The 27,840-nt window shown below is 39.2% G+C and overlaps 1 protein-coding gene across 1 annotated transcript; it reads left to right on the top strand.

Moving 5' to 3' along the window:
- LOC139737888 (ubiquitin-protein ligase E3A-like) lies at positions 1-26,760 on the top strand. Its single transcript, XM_071648557.1, has 11 exons — positions 1-412; positions 16,224-16,259; positions 17,434-17,792; positions 18,294-19,519; positions 19,765-19,909; positions 20,276-20,481; positions 21,231-21,395; positions 22,653-22,808; positions 23,836-23,909; positions 24,432-24,575; positions 25,319-26,760. The coding sequence occupies exons 1-11, from the start codon at positions 336-338 to the stop codon at positions 25,437-25,439; spliced, it is 2,709 nt and encodes a 902-aa protein (XP_071504658.1). The 5' UTR covers positions 1-335; the 3' UTR covers positions 25,440-26,760.
- Positions 26,761-27,840: the final 1,080 nt, after the last annotated feature.

The following is a 27,840-nucleotide window of genomic DNA, read 5'->3' as shown; positions in this document are numbered from 1 at the left end:
GCCGCCACCACAGTATAACGTTGTGCACTGCATGATCACGCAGGAGGAATGAGCTGCCTAACGGATGCCCGTTCCTTGAAGTAGAGACAAGACATAGCAGTAGATTATCGAGCAGTGAAATATGCGATGAAACCCGAGCCTATGGACGTTTTGTGAAAGTGGAAACAAGGCAGTCTGCCATTCCAGAAAATAATACTGCCTGCTGGATGCTGAGCTCACTGAGTGAAAAGACAAGCAGTTAGTTAACAGAGAGGTGTGTTGTCATGTTATTGCACTGACTACCGTTGGACAGAATATTTCAGATTGCTTGCGTGTGGTCTGGGTTAATCTTGCGTATGAATTCAACGAAGCAGGATTCGAAAGCTTCGCCTCCTCAGGAAGAAGCTCTGGAAGAGGAAGCAGTACAAGAAAGGTAAATTTACGGGATTGCATTTTGTATGCATCATCATGATAATGTAGAACTCTAAACTTATGGAAGGCATAGACATACTCACATAGATAGGCCTATTTAATGACACCAGCACCGTACAGCTGTGACGTTACGAGATTAAGCCATGGCCATGGCTATCCTGGGTTTACAAGGGGGCTGAATTATTTTAAGATTTAGTAGGCCTAGGAATCTCTAGGCTTACTAACGTTAAAGGGATGGTCCTGTTCCTGTTTATGTGGCGTATCAGAATGTTATTTGCTAGTATTTGCAGAATACTTGATGAAATTGTGTTGAGGAAGGATAGTATCAACATCCACGATGGTTCGTTTCACATTACAGGGTAAAATAGATGAGAAAATTACGAATTTAGTACATAGTAATTTGCTGCAAGAAGGCAAAATCTTTCCAACATCTATCAGGATGACCGTTACATACAGAGCGCCACCTGCCGTTTCCATTGCAATACGATACTGTCTCTGCGTTTTGCGAGCCAAACTCCAGCCACCTTCCACGCCTTCCATTCCTCCAAGCGACAGGCCCTCCTGACCCCTTGACCGAAACACATCTATTTTTAGGCTTTCCTATCACTCTGCGAGCTCCCCAAGGACTCTCGGCAGAATCTCTCTCCCCTTCTCCCAACTCTCGCCGTACAGACCTACACACACCAGAGAAACACACACAATACCCAATGCCCAGCCACTTGCTTCATTTGGTGTACGGTGGAACACACACCGGTATCGTAACCCCATTGAACGTGTTGGGTCGCCGATACCAGTATCCCTACCTACCTGGTTATGGAAATGATCCGACTGTCTAGTAATGTACAGCTCCATCCATTGAATACTATGTATCCAAGGTTGTGCCATTGGGTACTAAACTTTGTGAGTCCGAAGAAAGTAATTGAATGGTTATGGCACCGACTGTAGATATTTCACGTATGTCTGTACTTGAGAACCACCGGCATCAACGATTTTATCATCTATTCGAACATGAAAGTTTGAAGACTAGACACACGTGTACTAGCTACTACACACACACAGAAAAAAGATCCTAGATGGATTTCGATTGAATTTTTGATGTTCAAACCGCCAGCTCAGAGACATGTTTATGACTGTCTTGACACAGGCTTGATCAGCGCATGTGAGGCACTATTGAATAATCGCGACTAGCCACCCTCACAATTCCCAAAAGTAGGAAAAAAACTCGATCGGTAACTTCCGAATTTTTTTTTTTTTGTGTCAAAGACATTTCAGAAAGTATCCAAACAGATAGACGACGCCAATATTTGAAACGCTACACCTATATTGCAGTCTGCAGCTTCACACACATGAAACGAAAGAAGTTTGCGTCAAGATTTCAACCTCCAAATGAGCCAAAATACATTAGTATAGACACTACATTTTTATGGAAATTAATTGTGAAGTTACAGCCCCCCCCCCCCCCAAAAAAAAAAAAAAAAAAAAAAAAAAAAATTGCTGGGGTGAAATTCAGGCAATCTATCGTCCGGTCATTTATTATCATTTTTTAATCAAAATTTACCGCATACAGTCACTTCCCGTTACAACTGCCGAAAAAAAGCTAACGAGCAGAGATTTGTTTACGTGAATGACCCATATTACGGGCAGGTATCACGGAGTACTTCCTTGGTATCACAACGTTTTGTACGTGAAGTATTTATAGAATATAATAAGAGACAATACTTGGTTTCTTATCATCAAACGATGATTATAGATTTAGTGTTAATTTACTGTTACGGAACTATTGTGGCAAAGTCTGTATTATCAATCGCGTCATGAATAATATGACTTACCTGCTTGACAAAATGGTTCATTCTGCTTTATTCTGCTTAGCGCGTGTAAACAAAATAAGTAAACACGTACCGAACGCGATGTGATGAATAATTTGAATCAAAAATATTTTAATCAGAATTATTTTAAGTAAGACCCCCTGGCAGTGACTTGATTACATATTTATGCTGTATATACTTCATGGAAACTTCTAGTTAGAATGCGGTTACAGCTCGTTATTCCGAAGGGTCGTTATTCCGAAGGCTCTTTATTCCTAAGATTCGTTATTCCGAAGGCTCTTTATTCCGAAGATTCGTTATTTCGAAGGTTCATTGTTCCGAATTTCATTTTCGGATTAACCAATCTTCGGAATAACGACCCTTCGGAATAACGCCACAAATTTTCGGATTAACGAACCCTTTTTCATTTTCGGATTAACGAACCTGTAGGTATAGGGAATTTGCGTGTTTCGGATTAACGACCCTTCGGAATAACGAACCTTCGGAATAGCGAACCTTCGGAATAACGAACAGCACCCTTAGAATGCTATATATACTATCAATTGTCGGGTTTTGTCACTGATGGGATCGTATGTTTTGTTCAGTATAATTATAGTGGTCGAGATTTCACTGATTTCACTGTGCATAGCATACAAACTGACTTGTCCATGTTTAGTGGATCGAGCTATAAGAGCTCCACCGGCGATATTGACAGAATGGAGTTATATGGTTCACAATAGGCGTTTTCACATCAGCCCGATAAAAATCCAAGCTCGAGATATTTTTTAATTTCCCAAGTCAGAAAATAGCGCGCTATTTCGAAACATCGGGCTGATGTGAAAGCGCTTATTGAGTCTTACTGAGCGTTATATTGTTATAAACAATGTATACGTTGGAGGCGATGTGATAGAACCATACACAAGTTTCAGTACGGAGGAATCAACAATGTTTTAATCAAATAATTTTTAGTAAGACCCCCTGAAAGACATTTTATTTAGGTTTATTAATTATTCTTTATGGAAATGTCGTGTTACAATTTCATATCAATGATAGCTTTTGTTACCAATCGTATAATTCGAGGCCGAGATTTTTGTTTACGTGAATGACCCATATTACTGGCAGGTATCGTACGTAGTACCTCCTTGGTATCACAACGTATACGTGAAGTATTTATAGAATATAATAAAGACAACACTTGGTTTCTTATCATCAAACGATGATTATAGATTTTGTGTTAATTTACTGTTACGGAACTATTGTGGCAAAGTCCAAAATCTTCGAGATCCCTGCGGTCACTCCAAAATGAGTGAAAATGAACATGTTAACTCGAAATTCACTCCAATTTCACTCTAAATTCACTCTTTTTTGTATTCACTCCTTCGAGAGTGAATATTTTCACTCAATCTTTTTTTTTTAGAGAGTTTTGTTTGATAATAATGTGAGTTATGCGACATACATTTGTAATTGTCAATTGAAAATCAACGACACTGCAATTACCGGTAGGCCTGTAGGACTTGAGTTTCTGAAATTCAAAGTTTTTTCTTAATCATGTCTTTTCAAAGATGGAAATAAAGAAATTAATACATTGAATTGAATTAGAGAAGGAAAATATATACCATTTATTGGCTGGTTCCTTGATTTTGACTGCCAAATCGGTATGTTTAGCAACCAAGGGTCATCTCTATAGGTATGTTAATATTTCAATCTCACTGCTGCTTCTGAAATGTATGAAATTCATGTCCGAAATCATGCGACAAAATAGTAATAATACACGTTTGCATGAATGAAATCACTTTTTTTTTGTCCCCGCCGAACGAGTTCGAGCAGGGGACTATGAAACGGGCTCCGTACGTGTGTGTGTCCGTGTGTCCGTCCGTGTGTCCGTCCGTCCGTCCGTCCGTCCGTCCGTCCGTGTGTCCGTGTGTGCGTCCGTGTGTGATCAAAATCTTCAATTTGCTACTTCTCTGTCATTTATGAGCCAATTTTGATTCTGTTTGCTTTATATGATAGCACTACATGGGAGCTTTGAAACTTCTACACAGAATTTCAGTCGTGACCTTTGACCTTGACCTTTGACCTATATTGTACATTTTGCTACAAAATGCTACTCCTTCGCCATTTCTAACCCGATTTCGATTCCGTTTGCTTTATGTGATGGCACTAGGTGAGGGCTTCAAAACTTCTACACAGAATTTTGACCTTTGACTTCTTTGACCTTTGACCTTGATTTTTTGACCTATATTGTACATTTTGCTACGAAATGCTACTCCTTCGCCATTTCTAACCCGATTTCGATTCCGTTTGCTTTATGTGATGGCACTATGTGAGGGCTTCAAAACTTCTACACAGAATTTTGACCTTTGACTTCTTTGACCTTTGACCTTGATTTTTGACCCATATTGTACATTTTGCTACGAAATGCTACTCCTTCGCCATTTCTAACCCGATTTCGATTCCGTTTGCTTTATATGATGGCACTAGTTGAGGGCTTCAAAACTTCTACACAGAATTTTGACCTTTGACCTCTTTGACCTTTGACCTTGATTTTCGACCTATATTGTGCATTTTGCTACAGAATGCTACTCCTTCGCCATTTCTAACCCGATTTCGATTCCGTTTGCTTTATGTGATAGCACTAGGTGAGGGCTTCAAAACTTCCGCACAGAATTTTGACCTTTGTCTTCTTTGACCTTTGACCTTGATTTTTGACCTATATTGTACATTGGCTACAAAATGCTACTCCTTCGCCATTTCTTACCCAATTTCGATTCCATTTGCTTTATGTGATGGCACTAGGTGAGGGCTTCAAAACTTCTACACAGAATTTTGACCTTTGACCTTGATTTTTTACCTATATTGCACATTTTGTTACAAAATGCTACTTCCGGCGGGGACATATGTTACGCACCGCGTAATTTCTACTTTTCCTTGTTAATAGCTGTGTTTGATACACCTACAGTCACTTCCCCGTTACAACTGCCGAAAAAAAAAATAAGAGCGGGGATTTGTTTACGTGAATGATCCATATTACGGGCAGGTATCGTACGTATATAGTATCACAACGTTTTATACGTGAAGTATTCATGGAATATAATAAAGACAACACTTGGTTTCTTATCATCAAACGATGATCATAGATTTTGTGTTAATTTACCGTTACGGAACTATTGTGGCAAAGTCTGTATTGTCAATCACGTCATGAATAATATGACTTACCTGCTTGACAAATGGTTCATTCTGCTTTATTCTGCTTAGCGCGTGTAAACAAAATAAGTAAACACGTACCGAACGCGATGTGATGAATCATTGAATCAAAAATATTTTACTCAGAATTGTTTTTGGTAAGACCCCCTGGCAGTGACTTGATTACATATCTATGTTGTATTATACTTCATGGAAACTTCTAGTTAGAATGCTATATATAATATCAATTGTCAGGTTTTTGTCAGCGATGGGATCGTATGTTTTGTTCAGTATAATTATAGTGGCCGAAATTTCACTGATTTCACTGTGCATAGCATGCAAACTGACTTGCCCATGTTTAGTGGATCGAGCTACAATAGAGTTCCGATGTATACCTATAATGCAAGTGAATTCGACAGGATCATGCTGGAACATTCAACTCCCTAGCAGTTATCATGATGTACATCTCTCAAACACCCCACAGTGAAATTCGACTGCGAAACTCGAAATATATTGACAGAATGGAGTCATGGTTCATATTACACAAATCTTACTGAGCGTTTGTTATAAACAACGTATACATTGTAGGCGATGTGATGATCCATAAAAGTTTCGGTACGGAGAAATCAACAATGTTTTAATCAAAAATTTTTAGTAAGACACCCTGAAAGACATTTTATATGATTCTATATTTAGGTTTACATTATTCTATATGGAAATGTCGTGTTACAATTTCAAATCAATGACAGCTTTTTATACCTATATACTCACGTATGAAACAAGGTGTCTTGGCTCATCTGCAGGTTGAAATCTTGGCTGTACATGGAAGGGTGCTGTTCGTTATTCCGAAGGTTCTTCAATTCCGAAGGTTCGTTATTCCGAAGGTTCCTTAATGCCAAACACACAAGTTCCCTATATCTAGATGTTGGTTAATCTGAAAATGAAAAAGGGTTCGTTAATCCGAACATTTTTGTAGCGTTATTCAGAAGGTTCGCTATCGAAGATTTTGTTAATCCGAAAATGAAATTCGGAATAACGAACCTTCGGAATAACGAAACTTCGGACTGAAGAGCCTTCGGAATAACGAGCCTTCGGAATAACGACCCTTCGGAATAACGAGCTGTAACCGTATGGAAGACGATGCCGTCAAGCAAAAACTCTTGTCAATCTATCTCCACAAGCAAAATCTATAACATGCAGTGACCATCATATCACAAACAGTGTTTGACAGTGTTCATACAGAGATGTGTGTACATGTGTATTTAGTGTAAATTTTGAACACCGCTTGTATTCGCGTGTCTTTTCCCATTCTTCAGAATAGAATTGGAAATTTGAGTAATTTCGAGACAGTTTTACGTATATATATATATATATATATATATATATATGTGTGTGTGTGTGTGTGTGACGGAAGGAAAACTTGCAGTATAGACGTTGCAGTGATGTTCAGTCTTGCCTTTATTCCCCAAGCTTTCGGCTGTTTCACCAGCCTTTTTCAAGGGCTTGATGAGACATAAACATAAAAGCAAAATAGCAACCAATTTGCATGCATTTGAACAGAAATAGAAATAGTAATAAGAGGCCAATATATATATATATATATATATATATATATATATATATATATATACAGAATTGTAATAAGAAAATTGGTTTGCTCGGCATCTTGATGATAATAAGTACAAGAATTAGTAGAACAAGAACGCCGTTAAAAAAAAAATCATAGATCCTGAAGATCTTAAAAACGGAGCATAGCTCTCAAATACTGAAAGGCAAGGTCACACTCTTGAACTGATGAAGAGTGTGACCTTGCCTTTCAGTATTTGAGAGCTATGCTCCGTTTTTAAGATCTTCAAGATCTATGATTTATTTTTTTACGGCGTTCTTCTTCTAATTCTTTTACTTTATATATATATATATATATATATGTGACCGTGCACCTCAAAACGAACATAAAGTCGCACACACTGATTTTGCGTGAGGACTGAAAATAAGTGAAATGGGTCAACCTAGCCGAACTTGACTTTTTCATATTTTCTGAAAGAGCGGGTCTTCTTTTACATTATGCTAAAATTTGGTATCATAAAACGGGCAGGAAAGTGTGTTTTTTTAGCAGTTTATCTCGAACATTTTCGGTAGAATAGCGTGATTAGGTGTGTCTTTAGAATCCCTTTTTCATTTCTGAAAAAGCTTGTCCACACTCTTCACTTTCAACTCTAATAACTTTTGAAAGGATGGAGCTACTGCTTTCAAAGTTGGCATTAACTTTGAACAGAATCTGTTAATGAGGCATGTATAATTTCAGTTTAATCTGATAATCCCTTCATTGTGTTACTCTGGTGGTTTACTTCCTGTTTTTGTCCCATTCATCGCACAGCCAGCACGGTTTGGTAAACATTAAGCGCTTGAATAGACACTGTACTTCAGAGCCTCTTTTCTCAGTTCACACTTTTCCTGAGTTTGTGCTTTCTTTCCAATATTTAGATAGGTTAGGAGAGTCCATTTGATTTGAGTTATACATCCTTTTAAAGCTTAAAGTCTGCTCTTTCGGAATATGGTCTTAACTAAAAATTCATGTCTGGCGACTTTTTGTTTGTTTTGAGGTGCAGGGTCACATATATATATATCTGTATATATAACAAATACTTGTATACATGTACCTATGTAAACCACACCACATATTTTTTTTTTCAATCACAATTCTGACAGTGCTAAACAATGTACAGTATCTTGTTTGATGTGAAAAGGTAAGTAGCATAAGAAACAAGCCTTATAATAAATAATGATAAATCTGTTGATCTTAACATTGGAATATTTAAAAAAATGCGTGTATTATGGTAAATAATTTTCACATAGTATAAAAATACAACGATAGGCCTACAGACTGCAGCAATTCTCTTTAAATTAAATAGCAAGACTCTTTTGGGCTATTTTGGAGGGGAAAACTATAAAGTATCAACATGGAGACAATTCGCAAACCATAATACAGATGAGACATTGGTGTGAACTATAGATACATGCATCATTTTATAGAAATTGTATACATCACATCCAACTCATTTCGGGCATATACAGATACATAGATGTAAAAGACAGTGTACCAAAATTTTGTGTAGGAAAATAAGATGTCAATATATTCCTGAAAATCCGGAGATCAGGAGGTCGTAGGTTTGAATTCTTTTCGATTATGTACATCCATGATTTATTTTGTCAAAGATACTTCAAAAACACTGATCAGATTTCTAATGCTTATAAACGTCGATGTATAAAAGGCAATTTTTCAATCGGATGCACCAAGACGAGGGATGAAACTGTGCGGCAGCACACCTCCCCGACCATGGATTACATTCAAATCTTTTCCGACAATTCTGATGTAAAAACTGAAACAAAACAACACGGTAAGCCTGAAACTAAGGTCAGAAAGAGAGAGAGAGAGAGAGAGAGAGAGAAGGAGAGAGAGAGAGGGAGGGAGAGAGAGGGAGGAGATATCTTTCCGTTCACAGTTCCTTGCTGAAACATGAGGTCGACAAAGCTGTGAACTTGACGAACGAAACAAGGTTGATCTTGTCAAGGATTACAAACTCGGTTCTAGTTTAGTTCAGTCTAGTTTTATTCACCATCATTCAAGTACAATGAAGTGCAATAAAAAGACACTAAAAATAATTGAATTACAATATAAATAAATTAGAACAAAACAAGAAGAGTTGATCTTGAAGGTGAACCCTATACATACATATTTTCATATGCTTTATATTCCCTGGAAGAGCATTTCAGTTGTGGTTAATCAAGTTCCCTCGATTGTTTACAGTTAGTTTCTCGTCAGTGTATAAAGTTTATCTTGCAAGTGCTCTGGATCGGCATTTCGCTTTAAAATTATCCCTCTTGAAGCTAACCGAGCTAACCAGTATCCACGATTACTGCACATTATGACCTCGGACAGAACCGGAGATGGTGATATCGGACCGTACATACCAACATTTCAAGGGAAATGTAAGTACAATTACAAGACGAAGTGTCGATCACTTTTGAAAATGAATATTTCTGTGATTATTCTTATCAACTCGTATAACAGCTAATGAGGCCAATGTGGTTGCGTGAAGTAATTAATGCACTTAACTTTTTTTTTTCATCAATCACAAACACGCAGTTCGTGGTATTAAAAAAAAATTCGAGGTTATTGCTAAACAAAACAGCTAACTCCTGGAATTGGTATTGCCGCTTGAAATTGTTGCCTTTGTTGTTACCGTTTTTTATACCATTGTAATGATTATCATGAATACTGTACTATTATCATCATCACAAATGATTTCATTCTCTATATAAGTTGTCATTACAAACCTCCCGAGAACCTCTGTTTTGATTGAGGAGAAAATATGTTTTGTCAAGATTATTTTGACGATGCTCATAACGCCAGAGTACGTGGAATCCGTTCCAGTTAGTGCTAATGCTATCGACAATAATTATCTGATATCATTTGGCTCCCAGCCATTAGCCTCTTCACGATTCGCGAGATATAGGCATATAGCACACATACAAAAACAAAAAACACCAATGACCAATGACCAGTAACAGGAACAACAACGATGGCGAGACATAATACTAATAATGTGAATATTATACAAAAATGAATTACACTGATAATACTGAGCAGTAACATGTGAATTATCATTATCTTCGGTTTGACAGTGTTCTTCCCAGTCATATTCAATATATATCACCTATAATAATTCCACGTCAAGCATATCGCTGTGCTTGAAAGCGCAAATTTAAACTTCTCTCTGCCATTATTTTAAAGAGGTGCGAACATTGCCTGTTTGTTAATAGCAAAATTTACATACTTACCGATGTAATAGATTATCTATAAGAAACTTACGGTCAAGCCACATATTTGCAAAGAAAATTCATACAGGGATAATTCACAGGGATAATATGAGAAAAGGAAGAGAAAAAATATACCTTCGACATAAAAAAGGAAATGTCTGAAAATCAAGCTTATCCGAGGTACTAAAAAGGACAGATTACGAACATCTTGTGGGAATTTACCAGCAGGCCTGTACAGCGTATTGCACTACCAAAGAAATTAACCAGCATACATGTAAACATGTGTGTATACAATGTGTGAACTAATGATTGATCGTTGAGTCAATGTTTTTACTGTTTGAACGTCACTGTACAGTGTAAATTAGGCCCTACGTCCATGTGACGGGGGATGGGCATTCAGGGTAATATCTTTGGAGTGACTGTTGCGTAATGTATACTGAGTATAATATTATTATTTTGTATCGTAATTTGTTGTTTTGTTGAATATGACAAGGGCAATAATAAACAAACATACAGCCTATATAAACATGAAAAATAAGTGAAAACGCGCTGGCATTCATTACTCATCTATACACGCCTATAGGGGGATTCACACGTATAAAAATTACTGGGTAACAAAACGAGAAATTTGTAACCCGCTAGTAAACTGAGTTCTTTGCACGAGTTGACAAAAACCCAACAAAGCGCGGTCAGCAGCGCAATGCTAAACCCAAGAAATCTTGCTGTTATTAGCGCGCTAATCTTTGTCCCGCAAATACACTACACACGTGTGAACGGTCGACCACAAAAACTCGAATTTTTCATATCCCATCATTCATAGCGCACGCCACAACGGCGTGCACTCGACAATGTATGTGAGGTTCAAGAACAATGCTTGTAGTTTTATCGATTTATCGATAGGCAATTAGCGAGTTACTAGTATTTCTGTGAGGGAGAAAGGCTGCAAAAATAAAAACAGACAAATAAAGAAACAGACAAAAAGCCCAACAAACTCTAGTTTCCGAGCGCATAGTATACTCTACTAACCAATTAATTTGGAGAGTGTCGATTAACGGTTTCAACAAAAACAAAGAAAACAAATAAAACAAAACAAAATAAAAACTCGAGTTTCGGGGAGCTTGGTAACCCGCTATATGGTACGTACAAACGCGGCTACTACACTCGTGGACCTTATACGTACAATTTCCTTCATAATACCCTATCAGTACCATGAAACAACCCGGATCGTTCGCATTCATGATCATGCATGTCTTGATATTGTGTTTACTATCTTTCCAGTATGTAGAATATCTACGCGCAATTAGCCGGAGCCACACGTATAACAACATAGCGGGATGACGACCCAGGATGACGATTGAACTCCAAATCTCGAGATTTTTCCCCCTCTTCACGCGTTTGCATGTACCGACAATATTTACGCAGCTGCCACACAGTAGTGTGATGTTGTCATTTACCCATTATTGTGATGCTCGCTTGAATGATGGAATATAAAATCTGGAGATGAGTAAAGTATTTTCGGTCAGCCGTTTACGCGGTCACCGGGAGCAAATCAGCGCACTATTTCAGAAATCAAGTGCAAGATTTGTTGGGGGTACCGTCGCGATGCTGATCGCGCAAATTAGTGGGATTTTGTGTGCACATTTGCAAAAATCTCGAGATTACGATGGTCATGTAAATCTCGAGATTTGTATCCCGCTTTTTGGCATACGCGCGAACCCTAATAGTGGCTCTTGTGTTTGTGGGGATATAGTTGTGTGCAAAACTTAGAACAATGTACAGTACACTGTATTTTTAAAAAAAACCAAACAAACAAATTACGGCCTAATAGTACACCATGATATAGTCTACTGCCGATTCCACAGCAGAGTAGATTACCAAAGGAACTGTTCATACAGTTTGAACAACCACCGTGGATACTCGCTGTGATGCCATCAACGTCGTTCCCCAATGTTCAACTCTTTAGACAGGTGGGCAGTGGTAGCAGCGGGCCAGATGGAATGACAGGCCTCGGGCTGGGCATGGTTTTCGCCAGGAACGTTCAGGCTGTGAAGGGGCTCAGCCGAACTTCGGAGAGGTGGAGGAAGAAACTTTTCAGGAGAAAGACAGATGGATAAAGCGACTTGTCTCTGGCGATACTTCGTGGCCGGGAATAGAAAATCGGCATGTCCGAACCTCTCCAATTTTTTTAGTGCTTTTGGTTTTGGTTTTGTTATTCTGTTGAACACATCTGCCTGTGTAATAAAGAACAAAACAGAAACATTTTCATATATAATTTTATCATTACCATGGTTCCATGAGTAGACATTTTCTTCAACTAATATACGATTCAATTGCACATCCTGTAGTTTATGTACCAGAGTAAAATGATATTCACACAATGCCTTCCATTCTGACTAATAAGAAATTCGCGGAATAAAAATAAGCGTCATATAGGCCGATATAGGCCTTACGTGTTTTCACATTCTACAAAAAAAACACAAAACAAAATAAAACAAAAACACAAATACACATGCACACACACACACACACCCAATGCGAAAAAGAACAGGTCACGTTTGTTGATATATTTATTAGAATAACATTACCTTTGTTGACTGGCTTCCAATGCGCATTCCTGTCTTTTCTCGATTTGCTCCTGAGATCTATAAAAAAAATTGATACAGTGGAATTAGAGATTCATTCTTTTTTCACGCGTAAACGTATATTGAAAGAGTAACGTCGGGTCATACAACGTATCTCATTGACTACCATGATTCATCGTAATATCCCGCGTTCCCTGTTAATGGAATCAATTGAGTTTTCACAAGTTAATTCCGAGACAAACTTGAGTTTTATTTATTCATTTATTTTTGGTGTCCTGTTCGGATCGCTTACAAAAACGTTCAATTCGAATTTTGATGACCCGAAAAAAGAAATGTATCGTGGCCTACCAATGAAAAGAAACATTTTTTTCGACACAGTTCTCCGATGGAACCGTCAAAATATAAACTGTTTAGAAGTTAGGTGGTCTGATTTCATTTTCAGAGGTCCCGAGAAACCACTAAAGTGCCACTTGAGATGTAGAGTATCCATAGCCTACTGAAAGTGTAAAAGGAAAAGACATTGGTTGCATTCATAACCGACAATCTATGAAAAATTATACACGCATTGTTCCCAGGATGAATCCCTTTTGAGAAAAAAAAAATACATCTGAAGATTTTTGTTTTTCTCAGAAGGGATTCATCCGGGGAACATAATCATAGCATCCTAAAAAGTTTTAGAACCTGACATCAAGCTGTTCTCACTGACTGTGATAACAAATTATGAAATGGAAATGGAATTATGCAACCTGCAAATCATCTTATAGCTTGTCAAATTACAAAATCTATTTCATATTTCCATTTATCATAACTTTCATATTCATTCAGTACTTCAAAGAAAAGGGCACATCAAAGCAAACAGCAATTCATCATGATGGATCTATGTACAACATGTACGATCTACATAGATGGACAAAACTGACACAGTGAATGAACAACCTACAGTCTTCTACGGCATATACATGTAGAGTCTCAGTCAATTTAATAATAACAAACAGTAAATGAAGAGCTTTGAAAACAAAAGCAAACAAATCAAAATACAAATCAAAATACATATAAGACTTTAATTAAAAAAGTATATAGGATACTACGCAGAGAAAATTGAATGAAAATGATACGTAAACACACGCACATTATCATGATGCATCGGACCACTGAACCTCCGCCAAACGGCCAGCGTTAGTCGTTATGTTGCAGGTATTGTATACTTCATTTTTATGATTATGATATGACAGATTAATTACATCATAAGGATGAGCTATGTAATATGATGAAGAAACGGTTATTATAAATAGGGGCTACTCAAAGGTAGGGAAAAGAAAATGACACGACGAGGGTGCAATGCTGCCGCGCCATTGTGTTCCCCTGTTTCTGATACTACCTAGTAGTATACAGTGTAGATCATCCCCTTCCAAATCTCATGTAAACTATACTCGACAGAAATTATGATCACCCCTTCCCCCATTCTCTTCGGGCACATATTATTCACTTTTAGAATTAATAACGAATATTCCTTCATTTTTGACTAACGAATCTCCTTTTTGGAATAACGAGCCTTATTTCGTTTTCGGATCGATACACATAATCTTGAGAATACTATGGACGCTTCAGAATAAGGAAATTTATTTCATTTTCAGATCAACGAACACTCGGCACTAAGGGACCCTACTTCATTCTCGTTTGGCCGATTACCCCTTGCGAATTTCATTATTCAGAAATCTATTTTTCTGAACTTTTTACACGCATAAAACCTTGAAAATCAAGGTGAAAAAATAAAGTAATTAAGTCTTTTGTGGGTCATCCTACATACATCTTTTCTAGCAGGCACAGGATATTCTTCACGAGATAAACTTCAAGCTCTCACATCATGCACTTACGGATAAAGATGGGTCGGACTGACTATAACTTCTACACTAAATGCCTGTACACTCACTTTTTCACTCAGGACATCGCGAGCTGGGGTCGGTAGATCCAGGTGTCGCGTCGGTTCATTTCTACGGGATGAAGGCATCTTGTCCAGTTTCAATAATCGCGATCCCTTCGTTGTCCCCTACGCCTCATTTCGAAAGAATCTATATTCTTTTGCGAGATTTCTGGGTCGGAGACGTATGTACACCTCGTCTCGCAAAACCTAACTGTTTTAGTTGCTCTCGAGTCGGAATCCGTAGAGCTCTATACGCAGCATCACACCGAGGAAAAGAGACTATGTGCCCTCAAGTAAACAAACGGAACGACGCGACGGCTGATAGCGCAGTGCGATCACAGAACTCCACGCACACACGACGTGCATACAGGTCTGCAAAATAATGTGCCATGAACCCCCATGATTACGCAATATTCCCTCGCCGCGCCGTCTCTCTCCCAAATTCACGGAGGTGAAAAGGTCAACCTCCCAGACCAAGCCGTGCGGTACAAATCGCTCGCGTGTGCGGAAGATAACGGTTGAAAAAGCCCCAAGCCCAATGTAGTCAAATTCAAACGGTAGAGGGAGGTAAGGTCGTATCACGGGGGAAAGTGTGGGTCCCACACTTTTATCGGACGACGTATTTTTGCATTTCTCAGCCATTTCTAGACCAATTTTTGTCAAACAAACTTTGAATTCCCCATAAATTTCAATGCTCTTTCATATTTCATAAGTAGTTTCTCATTATCTTGCCAAAAAATTTCATCCCGACGTGCCACCATCAACCAAAACAGGACCTTCCCTTTAATAGAGTCTAACTTTGGCTTCTCGTTCTCTGGCTTCAGCACAGCCATGCCCTAACCCAATCCTAACCCTAAACTCGCAAGTCCAACCCTATTAAACTCTGAAGCTTGAAGCCACCTAACTGTTAGACTAGTCTATATTTAATCATATTAGACTTTGATAGGAACATATCATCTTTTTTTACTATCAATTATTATTATTATTATTAATAATTTTTATCTGGCTTTCCCAGGTCCATAGGTATGGTTGAAGTTAGAAGCCTAAAATAATTTAGCCCCTAAAACCCAGGATTGCCACCACAAAACATTAAGAACCTCAAATGATTCAAAGTGCACACACTTCCCATATTTCTTCTGACATTAAATTCGGAGGTGAATAAAAACTTTGGCTTTCTCTGGTCGCATTGAGTGATGTTTCAGATGGAGCTGTGTGTGGCTTTCTATTGAGTGATGTTTCAGATGGAGCTGATCAACTAATAACTGTACCAAAATAGATCTTCGTAAACACACTTGTAATATGTACTGGTAACATGTTAGATGTTTTAGTTGCTGGGGCCACATAACACTCCAGTATTAAAGGCATTAACAGTTACATATCTGTTCAGTATATAGAATGAAATGTACTCAATTTGTTTGAAAAAAAAAGTCTAGATAACTTGGAATTTGGATAATTTTTTTTTTTTGTAATCGTGAAAATAATTCTTGTATTTATTTGCAGCAATTCAGGGGAAGACGGTGACAGTTCAGATGAAATGTAAGTATGCCTATCAGAATATGGGATGCAACTTAAGTATCAAGATGGATTATATGCAGTCACTTTACATGTGCTTATCTGATGCACTCTCCCAATGGCAATGCCCAAAGTTTATCATTGTAAGTCAGTTTCTTGAGCAGATTGAACAGTAGTGTGTGTTAAACTTGCAAATACTACACAAGCCTTTTTTATCCTCAAGTCAGGATGTTCTGTCTTTTTTTTTTTTCTTTTTGACAGTGTAGTTATTGAAGTGAGCAGATCCATAAAAAATTATCTGCCCTGGTGCCAAGAATTAATGATGCCGAAAATTTGTGGCACTGAAGAATGTCTTCCCATTACTTCTGAGACATGTGTGTTAGGAAAATCAGGGTTCGAAATTGGCGATGGTCCGCTGGCCATTGGCCACCCAAAATCATGTCGGACTAGCTAAAAATCATAAAATTCTGAAGTATCTAGTCCGTCTGGCTAGCCAAAATATTGCTTCAGTGTCAAAATTGATTCTAAGTAGTCCGCCTGGCTAGTTAAAAAAAAGTTAAGTGTGACCCCTGATTAAATACAAAAATTATGAAGATGATGAACTCTTTTTCCACCTGTCCTTGGAAATTGCACAGCTTTTGCACTGAATGTCAGTGGGATGTCAGTGAGTTGTTTCCATTTGTGGCCTGTTTTGTTGGGAACAGGAGCTGTTAAAATCAGTCTATAATATTCCAGCAAACGGATTGTACAGGTGTGGGAGTAGAACAAACTTGTGACCACGTCTCACTTGCAGGTTACTAAAGACCATCCAATCTGATTCAGTAATCTGTGGTCCACCAGTTTCTCACAAGATCCAGTCAGGTGTTCGTATGTCTAGGCAACTTTGGACATCAGAAAGGCCATCAGATGCAGTGCCCAGCAAATTCTTTTGCAAAGAGTTGAATTTGATACAAAGGATTCTGACTAACATTGTACAAAAAATGGATGCCTACACATCGATTCTAATCATATTGGTAATAAATCACGCAGAAAAAAAAAGATGGTGTAGATCTCCCCATATGTTTACCATCCTGAGAGTACTTGAGACCAGTTTTAAAAAGGTGAATAATTCTTGCAGATAATAGATGTCGATAGACTACGCCTAAGATGAACATGCCATGACAGTTGCTTGCTTGCCATATTTGTTATACCTGTGCAGGAAGCGCTCTGTTGCACGAGGGCTTATCGAACGCTACTTCTATCAGCTCGTGAACGGCTGCGGTAATGCCAGCTGCTGCAATGAGTTCTGTGCTTCCAGTGGTCGTCGCCAGAACCTGAGCAGCAACGAAGCAGCAGCCATGGCACTGGACCTCTTCAAACGGAAGGCGACCCTGTGCGACTCTGCCCCGCCCAAGCAGCAGAAAACGGGGAAAGATGAAGATGATGGAATGGAGATGCAAGGGGTTGAGCCTTCAACGAGCAAATCAAGTAGCGTTCCCACACCATCTACGAGTTCCCCTAGCAGCATGACCACCAGCACCTCTTCTAAATCACATAGGAATAATAGCATTTCAGAAAGTAAGGAGCGCTCTTGGCTCACTTTGTGCTGTACTGCATCACCCAGTTCTCAGAACACCAAACATTTGTGTATACCTTTTTCTTTTTGAAAATAATAATAATAATAACATACACTTTTTTGAAACCAAACTCTTTGATCATTTTATGGAGGTGTGGCAACACTTTGGTCAAAATAGTTCAGTTGTAATGAGAATAATGCAAATCGTTTCCAATGGTTGATTCTTCATTAATAAGAGAGGGGAACAAAGTAAAGATCCTGTGTGATAAGAGTAGATTTAATGAGACTGCACATTCTCAGTGGTATGAAAGACTTTCCTTCGACCATGATTTGTCATTGTGCATGGCTCTATACAAATGATTAGTAATTACATAGCAGTTGTTACAAAATATTTATGATGATAAAGAACCAGTCTAAAGGTGAAATATTATTTTGCATCATGTTTCTGTTAAGTAGATCACTTGTTAACCAACTGATTTTTGGTTATCTTTTTACTCATGTAGGTATAAAAGACCTGTCTTCCTTATCAGAAGTCAAGGTCTCGGAACTCATACAGATTTGCAAGGAGTCGGAGAACTATTCGCCACTAGTTCGCGTAATCGGGCAGGTGTTTTCCTGCTGGCAATCACTGAACAATAGCTTCCTGAGGATTGAGACCGAGGGACTTTCGGAGAAGGAAAGGAGGCAAGAATTTGAAGGTGAAAAGGAGGCAGATGAGACGGAGGAAGGGCTCCAAGGTATCAGTACTCATCTCGCGGATCACGACCTGGGAGAGTGCTCTTCAGAGACAATTCGTAAGAAGGAAGTAGACATTGGGGCGGTACAGCGTGTTTATGATGCAATTTTTAAATTAGACCAAGAGAATGTTAATAATGCTATGCTCAATGCAGTGACCAGTCTAGCCCAAAACGCCGATGTGGAGGTCCGCTACAACGCTCACTTTCGGGACAGCATCCACCATCTGAACTTTGTCCTAATAACGATGGAAAACCCTATGATGTCGAGCCCAGAGTACCTAGAAGTTGCCTTTCCCACGTTTTGCCGAGCGCTGAGTCATCTCCCCTTGCCTGCCTGCTCCAATTTAACGAAGACGTGGGCGAAATTTCCCGCGGACAACTTGATGCGGAAATTGCAGGCCCTGCAGCAGTTGATTACTTTCAAGGTGCTTAGCGGGCACTTCAATGCCGGTCCGCGGAGGATAACAGTCAACGAAGACGATGCAATAACCTCGGCCACAGACTGCATGAAGATGCTGTACTATGCCTCCATCATGGGAGGAGAGGTAGAGGTCGGGAGTAGACTCTCCCGAGAGGAGGAGGAACTGAGTCTCCAGGAATTCCTTGGAGCCATTGGCCACGAGAACAAGGAGAGGAAGCCGCCCAAGGAAGACCCCTTCAGCAAGGAGCTGGGGGTCAGTGTGATGGACTGTCGTAAACCCCTCATCCCTTTCAACGAGTTTTACAACGAGCCCCTCAATGACCAACTGGAGGTGGACCACGACTTCACCTGCTACAAGAAGGAGAGCGACGGACGCTTCTCCTTCCTCAACTACCCGTTCATCCTCACCCCGGCAACAAAGAACATGGGCCTCTACTATGACAACCGGGTTCGCATGTTCCACGAGCGAAGACTAACACTGCTGAACAGTCTCGTGCAAGGGGAGGAGCTAAATCCCTACCTGAAGCTGAAGGTGCGCAGAGACCATGTGGTGGATGATGCATTAGTCAGGGTGAGTCATGGTAGCCTCTTGCACGCCACATCACATGTTGGAATGCTGTATTTTCCATATACTGGATACTTATATGACTGTTAGGAATATGTCTAAGTGAAAAAAAGTAGCATAGTCTCTTTCGTATTCATGTCATTGTTTAGGAGGTGCAGATGCATGTCTTCTGCTGTTCTACTTTTCGTATGATGTGTTCCTTTGTTTACTGACTCTTTGATCTACCTTATTGAACCTTTAACCCTGAGCAGCTAGAGATGATTGCAATGGACAACCCACTGGACCTGAAGAAGCAGCTGTACGTGGAGTTTGAAGGGGAGCAAGGAGTGGATGAGGGCGGTGTCTCCAAAGAGTTCTTCCAGCTGGTCATTGAGGAAATCTTCAATCCTGATATAGGTACACCTTCACATGCTGGTAGACAGCGCCAGAAATGTATCATCAGTTCAATTGGTTGTTCTGTGATCCTTGTAGTGGCAACAACAGGGACTATTTTATTGAAAGTACAGAGCACATCTGTGACACGTGTGTATGATATAATTGCCTTTAACAATGGCTCAAATGTAGGTTTCAGGTATTTTTTTCATGGCGTTGTGTTGTTGTCCAAGTATCTTTTTATGAAGTTCTGAGTAAAACCAATCAAGCTTTTGAGAAATTTAGGAGTGTTTCAATGATATTAAAGTGTCCTCACTAGATTCTGTAGTAAGGAGAGAACAAGAAGCTGTTCTAATAATATATTCCCCTCGTTTCTTCAACCTCTGCCAGGTATGTTCACAATGAACACAGAACTGCAGACGTACTGGTTCAACCCGATGTCGTTTGAGACGGACCGTCAGTACACCCTAATTGGCATCGTGCTGGGTCTTGCCATCTACAACAACATCATCCTCGATGTCCATTTCCCCATGGTTGTATACCGGAAGTTGATGGGACGACGCGGTGTCCTTGCTGATCTACACGATGCTCAGCCCGTGAGTCTTGCGTCAGAGGTCTCATCACTGTTAACCCTGTGCAATATTTCAATGCGACCACATTCTGTTTATCATTAGCACCAAATTGTCTACAAATTGTATCTTTCCCTAGCAGGCTAGCATAATATATACCCCATATATTTCCAGGGCATGATATTTGCATGAATTGGGACTTTTTAGGCAACTTTGCAAGTGGTTAAATTCATGATCCAGAGTGGCAGGGATGGAATGAGAAATAGGAATAAGTGTTGTCCCTCTTCAAGAGAAATGTTAGTGATTTCCCACTGTAGAGACAGCGATTCACTGCATATCTTTTACAGGAGGGCAGGCAATATTTTCAAGAGTCGTTAATTTTACAAATATCACTTGACTTGCAAAAGCACTGACACATCTAATGTAAACTGGCCTTGCTTAACTTCTGTTGTAGACCCAAGCAAGTTGAAAAAACAACAAGAACAATCTGGAATTGTTATTGTGATTTTGCGCCCAGTGAGGTACAAGTTTACCCTCAAGCTTGTATTGATTGGTTGATGGCTGGAAAGAGTACTGGATAATATTCCTTGTGTAACATGTAGTGAAAAGTGCATCACACACAGAAAACCTTTTAGCTTGGTATGAAAGTCGTGCACATTTATGCAAATTGGTAAAATTGTGGTACTGAAGCAAGGGAGAATTACACTTTGTGTTGGTTGCTTTCTGAGTTTGATTTGTAATTACCGGTACTTTTTGTTTTCCTCCGGTACTACTAGGTGCTTTACAGCAGCCTTAAGGCTCTCCTTGACCATGAAGGGAACATTGAGGAAGCTTTCATGATGAACTTCCTGATCAGCTACACAGACGTCTTCGGCAACACGATCACTCACGACCTGAAGGAGAATGGAGCCGACATCCCCGTCACGACAGAGAACAGACAGGTCAGTGCGGAAGGAGATGCACTCTCTCTATACAACTTATATCCTTTGTGCGCCATTAGTACCAATTAGCACAGAAAACCTATAGCATTGTACACACTGTCCAAAGGGTTTAAGGAAGGAGCAAAAACAGGAGGGAAAAAAAAGTAATCATTAAAGGGACTGTACAGTACTGGTTGAGGTGGGGATTCAGGTTTATAACATTCCTAAGTGAGATGAGGAGAAACCTCTTATGAAACATGAAAGAGTATGTAATTTTAAGAAGGATTCAACGTTTATTTGATGAAAACTGGTTTTCAAATGGCTGAGATATCCAAAAAAGTGATAATAATAAAAGGTGTCAGGCCACGCCTTTTTATGAGGATCTCTTTTTTTTCACCTTGTTTTTGGATATCAGCCATTTCAAAACGGATTTTCATCAAATAAACTTTTGATACCCCTTAGAATTACATTCTCTTTGACATCTCATAGAGTGGTTTCTGAATATCTCGCAAAACGTTAAAAGCTAAATCCTCACCTCAACCAGAACTGTACAGTCCCTCTAACATGTACAGCATACAGTACATTCTGGTTATCTCCTTGCATATATTTTGTTATCATGTGAGATGCAGTGAGATACACTGTGATGCAATTTGATGTTACGTAATGTATGTATGAAATGATGTTGTGTGTGTGAGAGTATCTCTTGCTTCTCTTCTCTCTCTTTTTTTTTTTTCTATCTTTCTATCTTTCTCCCTCATTTCTGTGTTGTCTTCTTGCTACTTTGCTATAAATGTTCTCCCTATTTCTGGCTTCTTTATAGTTGATTCTCTACCTGTATGTACCAACATGCGTACATCTCATATTTGTGTAACCATCTATATGTGAATGAAAAATGCTTTATTCTATTGTGAACTAACCCTTTCACCCTGTGTTGCTGGTCAGTCTTTGTATGTAGATCAATGAATTATAAAAAAAATGAAGTAATATGATGTAATACATTGTATTAAACCAAACATATGTCATGATGTAAATAGCCTTAAGATGAGGAGACAAGTGTGTGTGAATGTCAAAAGGTACAGTTTCATTTGTTATGCTGTTGTATGTACATTGTAGATATGACCTTCAGAAAGTAAACCTTAGCATCTGTCATGTTTTATACTGCCCTTATGTGTACATGAAGTGTCCGTCACATGTGAACTTTTATCTACAGTTATACTGATTGAACTGAAAGTAAAGGATGTGTACTCTATGTTTTCAAACTGTCACCCTTGCATACAGGAATTTGTTGATCTGTATGCCAACTTCATCCTCAACAAGTCCATCGAGAGGCAGTTCAGGGCCTTCCGGAGGGGCTTCGACATGGTGACAGACGAGTCACCCCTCAAGACTTGGTTCCGGCCTGATGAAGTGGAGCTGCTCGTGTGCGGAAGCAAGGTAGGGTGTGGCTCCGTGGCTTGTTATCAGTCACATCTGGTAGATACTTGTCTGACCAGCTATGATGTGTGTTTTTGAGTACTAGGCGTCTATCTATCTATCATTTCTAGTGAGGACTATTTTGGGAGCACTGTGGCACAGTAGATCAGACTTTCAATCAGAGGACCCAAGTTCGAATCCAGTCCAACGCTTACGTGTTTGTACAAGATTTTTATTTACCCGCCATGTCTGTCTCAACCCTGGTGTATATATGGTGCAATGATAGGGTATTAATGATGACATGGCACTCCAGTAGAATGCTGCTAATACTGAAGAGACAACGCTGGATATAGAAGTAGACCATAGACCATATTACTTGAAATATATGATGAGCAGAATGCTATGGACCTGCTGTAGGTCAAACAGTATGGGTGGACATTTGCCTGTTGAGAGCATGGGGCCCTTGCCTCACCCAAATGCCATCCTGGCAAGTGGAAGAAATATCTTTTTCAAAGATGTGACAAATGTGAGATTGGGAAGTATTTTTAATACTCCTGTATTTTGATTTGTAAGTTTTTATCATTTCTGTAAGCAGGTGGTACTCGGCTCCTCGCAAAACCATGATGTAGATATTTGTTGTTACAGCATGTAAAAGGAAACCCAGTTACAACATGGTCGCTGGGACAGCTGTTTCTTTTCCTCTCTTTTTAATCGTTACCTTAAACGTGCCAAAAGAGACACCAGCTGAATACAGGAATGGAAAATCGGGACTGGGGAATTCCCAGTTACAACATGGTCGCTGGGACAGCTGTTTCTTTTCCTCTCTTTTTAATCGTTACCTTCTCATAAACGTGCCAAAGAGACACCGGCTGAACACAGGAATGGAAAATCGGGACCGGGGAATTCACCTTGTTAAAAGTGGTACCTTGTAAGCGAGCTTGTCGCAACAGCGTTTGCCTGTATTTTCAAAATGTTGATATGACACAAGTGACTGTTGCTTTAAGAAAAATGTTTTCCAACTCATGTGTGTTTGTTCCTAACTTTGCAGAACTTTGATTTTGATGAGCTGGAGAAGGCAACGGAGTATGACGGGGGCTACACAAGCTCGTCTCCAATCATCAAGTACGTAGACGTCAGATCATCCTTATCACTCTTGCGTTTGCGAGGGTTGTGTTCCTTTGATAGGATTAATACGTAGCTGCTACTAACAGCATCTTTCTGAGAAACAATCCTTAGATTTAGAGAAAAAAATGTAATGTATGAAAAGATATGCTGAAGAGTCTTACATCGTGTGGCCGTTCATAATCATTTCATTGGTTGTATATTGTGTTGTATATATGCTGTCTTGCTTTATTTCACAAAGATAAGTGTTGTCAAGCAGTAGCCAATAAAGGACAAAATTGCTTGATCAGATTTTGAGACTTGACATTGAATAAGACATGTGTCCTTTCACTCTGGTTATTTGATGACTCCAATATGTGGAAGCATTTATTGAAATCATCAACAACAGAGTATGGCAGGGTGTATTTGACACAGTAAGAAATCCAGTTCACTGAATAAGATCATCAACAAAAAGGGTGTTATTTTCATGTGCGTGATTATTAGCATATTACTCGAATTATGATTTTCTCTTCGTACAACCAGATATTTCTGGGAGATTGTGCACAACATGGACGATGATCAGAAGAAGAAGCTGCTGATGTTCACCACGGGAAGTGATCGAGTGCCGGTCGGAGGCCTTTCCAAACTCCGCCTTATCATTGCCAAGAACGGACCAGACTCAGACAGGTAAGCATGTTGCCCGGTGTGGTGTGAGCACTTCTGATGCCAAACTAAAGCATGTGCTGTAGACTCAGGTATGTTGATGTGAGTGCTGCAAGTGATAGAAAATTTAGCATATACCTCATTCTACTCTTGAGTGTAGGAGGTGGGTCTCTCATGTTATGAGGGGGATTTGGGAAAGGGAAACAAATCAGTGTGAAATGCGTGTCTACGGTGTCTTCTTCTAGTGACCTTCTAGTCTTGGTTTGATGTATACTTTAAAACTATAAATTTTCATGTGCCTAAAACTTTCTTTGGCAAATTGCGCATGGAGCCAAGATTTGCAAAAGTAAAATGCACATGAAAGTTTTTGTCTACACAATGCATTGAATGCCAGTGGCAATTTGTGAAAGTTTCATGCCTCAAAAAGGACTGTTGGCTCCAATCTACAAAAATTTTATGCCGCAAATGTTTCTGGTTTTACTCTGATTCCATATCATTATACATAAGACTTTTTTGCATTGTAATGATTTTTATGATGGATGTTTACGGCTGTCTACATTATTCTACTTTATTCATGGCAGTGTTCAATGTCTCTGCATGAATAATATGCATTCTTTGGACTTATTTATGAACTAAGAGCTAGACTCGTCTTTTGGGTTGGTCTATTTCATCACTGTATGTCTGAGAAATGCATCTGTATTCAAGATGCAAGATGTGTGCGTGCATCCCCTCTCTCTCATCCGACCTGACTTCCATCTCACCCACAGGTTACCCACGTCACACACCTGTTTCAACGTCCTCCTCCTTCCCGAGTACTCCTCCAAGGCCAAACTGGAGGAAAGGCTACTCAAGGCCATCACACACGCCAAGGGATTCGGCATGCTATAGCTTCTGTACACACTATATACTCCATGCTTTCGTCATCTACGAAACGCACAGCATTGCAACATCGCAACAAGAAGTATGCATGTGCACACATTTGTCCATAAATTTCTCTCTGCTTTTTTTTTAGCTGAGAAAGGATTTGAAAAATTCATCATTGTCGTATCAGCCTGTTTGAAGACAAATACATGTAGGAAGATATGGTTTTGATATGGTTCTGATTGTGATATAGCCAAACAGCATGCATCTTCTCAAGATTTACCTTATGCAATATTTTGATTAATTTTTAAAGTACTGTAAGACTGTATAGATCCTCACTTGTTGATCTCTCTGAACTTAAACGTGTCCAGATTTGGGATTCCATTGAAGTCATTGACCACTGTATTGCATACATTTATACTAGAAAGTGTTTTACTCCACATTATTTACTGAAATCTGTTGCAGCACCAAACTGGATTCATGGGTACTTTTGAAGATGCTTTGCGAGGGGAATTCTCTTGTTCATATTATTTGAGAAATATCACCAGTAAGGTTCCATGAAGAAGATGAAAGGATAAAGCATGTTTGTCTGAGTGTTAGAATGATATGTATCAACAGGCGAGCACAATTTCATTTGATGAGGCTTATTGACCCCTTGCAAAAAGGTGAAGTCAGATATAGATGAATATTACTGCAGAGGAGGAAGGAAAGGTGAAAAAAAATAAATAGAAGACCGAATATTCAAACCACTGCTGGCAAGCAGAAGATGGTTGTCGGGATATAAAGTCAGCTATTTTTCAGAGCATATACTCACAGTGACATACGTGGGTATGTTTAAGAATGTGTGACCAGTCCAAGATGCGTTGTTGGTTTTGTAGAGAGAAAGTGATTGGGTGCGTTTGATAAGTAATATGGGAAATGAGCATAGCGTATACAATCTGTAGTGTGCGAAAAAATTTTCCTTTCAACAGTTATAATTCTGTCTTTACCTTTCTCTTCATGTTATGATGCATGTTTCTTCCATTTATATTGTATGTAACTACGATACTGGGGTACTTGACGTGTCCACTTCTTCTTTGAGCAAAGTAAAAGATCAACACTGAGCATAGAGAAGGCACCTCATGATAACTCGGTGCATTAAAAAGGCAAGTGCATGAGTCTGTATCAATTGATTTGCTTTCTCTATTCAAAGCGGGTATGGACCTGTTGTAATCAACTTGCTCTGCCACTGACAAATCTCTTTGCCCATGTTAGGAGAGTGAACTGTGATTGGATATGCATCATGTTCCTTCCATTGTGCAAAGTGTCCGGTCCTGTCATTGTCTTTCTTATGTTACACTTTGTTCTCCTTCTTTTTGTTGGGTTTGTGTGTTCTTTTTATTGGGGGGGGGGGGGGGGGAGGGGAGAGAATAATTTTGCTAATATCTAGTTAATGGTCAAGGTGGACAAAATGGCATCAAATTCACACTTCATGTGATGGGAAAAATCATATGACAAATTTCTGCAAACCCTCAGGCCTGCTGATGGCATGAGCTGTTCCCAGACTGCTGCATGATATGTTGTATATTATATGTTGGGCAGGAACTCGTCACACCAGTTTATACATATAACACTGACAGTAAGACTCTATAGATCACAATGCCTCAAGACGACCTGTATGTTCCAAAGGTATGTGAATGGGACTTAACAACCATGCATGTTTCTGGCTTCTTCAGTGAGCTATACATGGTATACATGCCACATACATGTAGATGGTCGTTTTGACCCCATATTCATTGATCACGGGATGAAAAAAAGCTAGATTTTTCAGTAACCATGTGATGATGTTACTTCACAGAATCCACATCTATGTATAAAACGTCACTGGGGCGACAAGATCTCATATCTACAAAATGTCAAATGTTCAGGAGAGCAAAAAAAACCCCCCATTAATAACAACAACAAACATGGCAGCCAAAGCACTATATCAAATGGGATAACTTTTCCTCTGGCATGCTGTGGTGGATTCATTTTTGGAGAAAGACAGCTAGGATTTGGACTGGACATCACTTCAATGATTATCTGAACATTAACAGGTTATCTGACCAAAAAGACATTTTTACCAAAAGGTGAGATACAGGGTCTTGTCACCCCAGTGATAAAGTAAAGTGTAGATTTCCCGCTTATTTTTCGTTCTTTCTTTGCATATTTGGATGACTAGCATGCTTCTTCAAAGAAAGAGTATTTCCTTCCTATTTGATCACCAGATATATCCCTTGATTGTGGCAAGTAGCATATTTCTACAAAAGTCTGTCATAGGATAGAACTTTCAAATGAATATCATGTTTGTTGAATGAAATGCAACAATGCCTGAGTGCTGTCAACAACGGCAAGGAAAGGAAAGACATCGGGAATAGTTTGAATGATGGATTTTTGGCATTTATGCATA

This window comes from Diadema antillarum, unplaced genomic scaffold (genome assembly GCF_040938485.1).
Source record: "Diadema antillarum isolate AM-2024a unplaced genomic scaffold, OU_Dant_1.0 seq00000712_RagTag, whole genome shotgun sequence".
Taxonomy (NCBI): Eukaryota; Metazoa; Echinodermata; class Echinoidea; order Diadematoida; family Diadematidae; genus Diadema; species Diadema antillarum.
The sequence above is the reverse complement of the archived record's forward strand: the minus strand, read 5'-3'. Positions and strand labels throughout refer to the sequence as shown.